The 6,424-nt window shown below is 36.0% G+C and overlaps 1 protein-coding gene across 1 annotated transcript; it reads left to right on the top strand.

The window, feature by feature from the left end:
* The first annotated feature begins 5,398 nt into the window (after positions 1-5,398).
* Positions 5,399-6,205, top strand: LOC115695161 (uncharacterized). The gene has a single exon (XM_030622251.1). It carries the CDS (start codon positions 5,399-5,401, stop codon positions 6,203-6,205), a length of 807 nt encoding a protein of 268 aa, XP_030478111.1.
* The last annotated feature ends 219 nt before the right edge of the window (positions 6,206-6,424 follow it).

Raw genomic sequence — 6,424 nt, 5'->3', positions numbered from 1 at the left:
TGTGTTTTCTCATTTTCTTTCTTTTATACTGTTACACTCCAAAAATAACTTTTGTACTGTTTTTTTTATTTTTTTCGGCTACCAACTTTTTTTTTTTTTTTTTTTTTTTTTAGATTGATTGGGACATGGGCTCAATTATTTATTTAATTTTTTATTTTAATGGATATAAAAGTTATTATTTATTATTTTTAATATTTAATAATTATTATTTTTTGAGATAATTTAATAATTATTATTTTGATGAAAAGGTTGATGGGATGTGTCATAAAAGTGACATGTTTTACTTTTTCTTTTATTTAAATAAATTTAAAAATCACACCCCATGTCTCATTCTTTTTTTTTATTTAAATAGATTTAAAAATCCCACTCCCATTTCTCACTATTCATCTTCTTCATCATCTTTATCTTCTAGCTTTTCAAATAAATCTCACCCCCATGTTCTAATATTCATCTTCTTCTTCAAGTTTTTTTTTTCTTCATCTTTACCGTTGTTTTAGTATTGTTCTACTGTTGTTTTTCATGATTTTTATTTTTTTTCATGTTTAGTTCTTCTTCTTCTTCTTCATCTTCTTTTCTTTTCTTCTTCTTTTTTTTTTTTTTAATTTTTTGAAGTTCTTAGTTATGTTTTTTTTTGAAAATATAAGAGTTAGTGTGGTTTTTTTTTGTTCTAATTTTCTAGAACTTTTCTTGCAAATATAGAGCATTTAGTATTGAGGATGTGCACAACATAGTTAATTTTTGATCATTTTTTTCTTTTATTGTTTTTTTTGTTTTACTATTGTTTTAGTATTGTTTTACTGTTGTTTTTCATGATTTATTTATTTGATGCCGATTTCACTGCCCTTGCTCCATCTCGCTGGAATTAATAGGTATTTTCTGGGTGTTCTCGTGTTGTTGTGATGGTTATGTCTGTGAGTGTGGAAGATGGAGGCTATAAATACATTTCTTCTTCGTTCTCTTTGGCTATTTTTGTGGTTTTTTTCTTTTGGTTCTCCTATAAATATATTTGACGAGCTCACTCACAAGAGAGTTTTGAGGTGTGTGTTTCTTTTATATTTTTCTAAGTTGTTATATTTGCTTCATTTGTTTTTGTGTTGTTTCAGTGTTGTTTTAGTAGTTTTTTTTTTTATAATTTTCTAGGAATAGACTTGCAAATATAGTTGATTTTGCATCTGGTGTTGAGGTTGTGCAGCAGATTGTTTGTTTTTTTTAATCATTTTTTTTCTTTTGTTTTGTTTGATTGTTTTAGTGTTGTTTTACCGTTGTTTTGCCATGATTATTTATTGACGTCGATTTTACTGCTTTTGTTTATTCTTGTCGGAATTAATGGTTATTTTCCGGTGTCCTGGTGTTGTTGTGGTGGTTATGTCTGTGATTGTCAAAGATGGAGGCCTCATACTTTTGTTTTGTTGTTGACAGTATAAAAGAAAAAAAAAAAAAGGGAGGACAGTATAAATGTTAATTCTGCCGTGTGGCAGTAAAATTGAAAACAATTACCCCAAATGCAGTATTTTTGTAAAATGCCCTTATTTTTTCACTTCCTCTTATTTTTGTATGGATTAATATCATTTTGGACAATTTTATAAAAGTTACTAATCCAACTTTTATTTTAGGAGCTTTTTTATTTTTATATTTCAAAACAGTTTTTTTTTTTTTTTTTTTTTTTTTTGTATTTTTACGAAATTCTACATAAACTCCTATTGTAACTAGCCCTGCAACCTAAATCGCAACAAAAAATCGTATAACAACTCACATAAAAACTACCGGAGAAACCACTTTACAAACTTAAACCGTAAATTTGAAAAAAAAAATTAAAAAAATAGTATGTAGAGTAATTCCCTTTTATTTTATTATTAAATGATAAATTAGAATTTCAGAATCTAAAAATGAACGGCTTATAGAATCAAAAGGTTTATACAATTTATTCAATTATAAATAGAATTAAAGTAAAGATTTCTTTGAGGTTTTCTCATTAGAAGAATGAGAAAACAAGTAAAAGGTAGAGTAAGAATGGTTTGTTTGTAGTGTTTGAAGTTCTGCAATAACATTCTTACTCATTTACTGAAAAAATAAATTAAACTCTCTATTCTCTAAAATGTTATAAAATAGTATCTTGAGCTTAATTTTTTTTAATAGGGAATATACTCATTTAGGATCTTGTGTTTTTATGGAAAACATATTTGGTACCTTATGTTTTCAATAATACTTAATTGGTACCTCATATTTTTAAACTATACATATTTAGTACCTTAAAATAAAATTTAATCAATACAGTTTTATTAATTTAACCAAACAGTTCTCAATTATATGTTATCAAATAAAAAAATTTGAATTCAGAATTCATAAAATTTTAGTAAATTGATTGTATTGATTAAATTTTATCAAAAAAATTTGAATTTAGGGTACCAAATACGTATGATTGTAAAATACAAGGTCCCAAATAAGCATTATTAAAAATACAGGGTACCAAACTTGTATTTAGATAAAATACAGGGTACCAAATGTGTAGACACCCTTTTTAATATAACCAACTTTAGGACAAAGTTTGGCATGAACAGATGTAGAAAATATAACTAATCTTGTCGTAGCACCTTCATATCGAATTATTATAAAAATTTATTAAGAAATCAGCTCAAGGTACTATTTTGTATCAATTTAGAAGATATAGCATTTATATTTGTCATTTAACAAAATAGATAATTCAATTAATAGTTTTTACAAAATACGATCAAAAATAGTAATTTTACATTGGTTTCTTAAATTCAATATTGGTACTATTATACTTTTCTTTTTTTTTTTAGCTTATTTCATTTATGTTGTTTTTTTTTTTGTAAGGTCGTTTCTTTTGTATTAATATGTTTATGTTTTTTTCTATATTAAGAAAATAATAATGTTATATTTCATCTACTTGTTTCTTAATTTTGCTTTATCTATTTCTCTATATTCAGATTTTCTTTCTTAAGAAATATTACTTGTACCATTATAGAATGTGGCAAAATGGGATAGAGAGAGAGAGGAACATGACATATGTCAGGGACCAGTGTGAGAGTATAAGGTTAAAGAATATTTCAGACAAGAGGGATGGTCATTTACTTTCTCTCTTGGGTGTGTGTTTCCTTCTTTCGTATCTTCCCTTAGTCTCCTGTTCCGTCCTTCTGTGTTTGTAACAAGGTCCTCACTAAGTCTCCTGTTTCTTCATTCTCTCTCTGGTGTGTTTGTGCTTGGTTAGTCTGTATTTGTGTTTTGTTTATTATCCTTTTCTGGCCCTTTGTGTTTGTTTGCCTTAGGTTGACTGGGGTGGGTTGGAGCGACCTTTTTCTAGTGTAAAGTTTCGGTCATTAACAGTTTTTGTAGTTGGTGAGATTTGGGTAGGTGTGTGTGTTCTTGGGGTCCATTTATTTCTCTGCTTGTGTGCATTTATGGAGCCAATCATTACTTCAAAGCCTCCCCTTAAAGGAAAGAACTTTACGTGCATGGAAACTTCTGTCAAGCTTTCACCGTGCCCTTCTTCAGTTAAGGCTTTAGCTTCGTCTTCTTTGTACGGGAAAGTGATTGCTCCCATGAATGTGGATGTACCTACTGTTGTGGAATTTGTGGCTAAGACCTGGAAAAAGCCGGTTAGTATTGTGGCTATGGTGGATGATGTGAAGACCTCCAATGTTTTCAAGTTTGGCTTTGATAACGCTAACGACAGGAACTGGGCCATTGCTAACGGTCCTTGGTGTGTTCGTGGTTATACATTGGCTCTGCAAGATTGGACTCCGAGTGTCGACGGGCCGATTGTTTTTAACTCTCTAAGAGTTTGGGTGCAAGTTCACCATCTGCCCCATGAGTTTTACTCAAGTGCCAATGGATATCTACTAGGGGGGCTGGTTGGTAACGTGATAAAGCTTGATCTGGAGGAGGACAAGCCAGCTTCCTGGACAACTTTCTTCAAGGTGCAGGTGGATATTGACATTCATAGACCCCTGTTTTCAGGGTGTTTCTTCGATTTAAACTCGGGAGTGAAACAATGGCTGCAAGTAAAGTTTGAAAAGATTGGTATTTTCTGTTATAACTGTGGCCGCTTGGGTCATCAACGACGTGGCTGTTCGTTGTCATCGCCGGTGACAGTGGCGAAGTGTGATGGTATTCCGTTCTCGATGTATGGTCCGTGGCTTTCAACGTCCTCCACCTACCACGATGTGTTCTCTGGACCGGTCTATGGTGGTTCTAGTAATTTTTCCTCCTTGGCCGTGGTGAAGAATGGTGGTGCGCACCGTCCGTTGTTGGCGTCCCCGACTCCGGTTGCAGGTGGTTCGAAGGGTTTCTCTGGGATAGTTCATCGACCGAGGCGCCCTGTGATGGTGACCCATCGTGCAGCTGCTAAGCCTGGGGAAGTCTAGCGTTTGGAGTGGCATCCTAAGCAATCAGATGCAGGCTATGAGAATAGCTTTACTGTTTTGGGCAATGGAGGTGACAAGGGGGGTCTGTTGCAAGGAAAAGCTTCTGAGGGTATTGCTTCTTTGGGGAGATTAAGCGTGGAGGGTGGGAAATTAAAAAATTTGAATTCTAGTAATAATGCCGTTGACTTGTCTCTGGATGGTGGGCCGCCTTCGTGTGGGCCAGATTTAAATATCATTGGGCCGATTGAAAAGCATTTAGTTTATGGGCCTAAGGATTTTAATCAAGGTAATTTATTACCTTGTGGGTTGAAGGAAGTGGTTCAAGGTAATTTATTACCTAGTGGGCCGAACCATCAGGATTTACCTCCTTTAAATAAGGGTGGGCCTGATGTGATGGAGCTTCATTTAAATAAAAATTCCTATGTTGGCCATTGTGTGGACCCGATTGGGTCTTCTCTCTCTCCCAATTGTATTGGGCCGGTTCCTTTGGACCAAGCTAATGGTGGACAAGATGGGCTCACCCCTTCTATGCCCTTGGGTGAATGTGAGGATCAAGTTCGCATGAACGAAGATCTAGCTCTGTCTCAGTTCTTTAAAGCTCAAGAGGAGTTAATGAATGACCTCAAACATTTTGGCAAACTTGATTTGTATGAGATTCGCAAGATAGGAGGAGATATTGGTGTCCCGGCTTCTTTCGAGGTTAACGAGAGGACGACTCCTTTTAAGAAAAGGAAGTTCGAATCGTTTGCTTCTCTTTCCTCAAGGCCTCACAAAATCTACCGCAAGTACCCCGGTGTTGTTCGCGATTTTCCCTGGGACACGAAGCAAGATGAGAATGCCCCTGATATGGTACTGGATGAGCCTTCTAAGGATAGTTCTAACTCACCAAGCCGCTCCGGTATTTTGAAGAATCCCTTGATTGGTTCATTTGTGATCGATGATGCTGTTTCGAGTGGGTCTGCTTACTCTCACACCCCTGTGGAGGAGAATGTGGAATCTCCTCCATAGGAGCCATGAGAGGTATTGCTTGGAACTGTAGAGGGTTAGGGCATACCTCTACAGTTCAGGAATTAAAGTCCCTCATCCGGTCTCGAGCTCCTGATTTTCTCTTTCTTACCGAGCTTAAGGTGGATGCTAATCCTCTGGTACGTATTCTTAAGTCCCTCCATTTTTATTATAATATTTGTGTTCCGTCTAGAGGCAATGCGGGTGGTATTATATTGGCTTGGAAGGTTGGGTTTATTTTTGAATGTATTTCGTGTTCTTGTAATCATATCTCGGGGATAGTGTATTCGGATCCCGCTTCCCACCCTTGGTTCCTTTCGTGTGTTTATGGTCCCCCATACCTTCATGCTAAGAAAAAATTCTGGTCTGAGTTCTTGAAAATTGGTGATAGATTTGGGGGGCCTTGGCTTATCTTGGGGGACACAAATTTTGTTCTTAATGCCTCTAAAAGGGAAGGCTCGTCTGGCCGTGACCCTTTTATCCCGATCATCTCTAATCTTATGGACACCAGAGGTCTTATTATTATGTCAATTCAAGGGGACAACTTGACCTGGGATAACCATCGGTCTGGGAGGCTTCATGTGAAATCTGCTTTGGATAAAGGTTTAGTCAATGGAGCCTGGCTGAACTTATTCCCTAGGGCTATCCTTTGCTCAACCCAGACTAGTAATTCTGACCATAGGCCCTTATGCCTTCTATCAGATGGTCCGGCGACCAAGGTTAAAAGGTTCTTTAAATTTGAGGAAGGATGGACTCGGGACCCTAGAAGCAATCTGGTGGTGGCCAATGCTTGGAAGTCGGTTAATCACAATTAGGCCCTGGCGAGAATTTTCAAAAAAGTTGGCGCCACCAGGGTGGCTCTCCTGAATTGGAATCGATCCCAATTTGGTAAGCTCGATGTAACTGTTAAAGAGCTTGAACAGAAGCTTGATTATCTGCAGAGTCTCCTGGCTGGGTCTCGGGACTGGAATCAGGAGTGTGAGGTCCGCCGGAATCTGAATGAGTCAAGGGAAAGGAAAGCGATCTATTGGAAA

Source organism: Cannabis sativa, chromosome 6 (genome assembly GCF_029168945.1).
Source record: "Cannabis sativa cultivar Pink pepper isolate KNU-18-1 chromosome 6, ASM2916894v1, whole genome shotgun sequence".
In the NCBI taxonomy this organism is placed as follows: Eukaryota; Viridiplantae; Streptophyta; class Magnoliopsida; order Rosales; family Cannabaceae; genus Cannabis; species Cannabis sativa.
This window is presented reverse-complemented; position numbering and strand designations above follow the sequence as displayed.

Coding starts and splice junctions, on each gene's coding strand:
- LOC115695161 (XM_030622251.1), top strand. CDS start 5,399: ATGAGAGGTATTGCTTGGAACTGTAGAGGGTTAGGGCATACCTCTACA.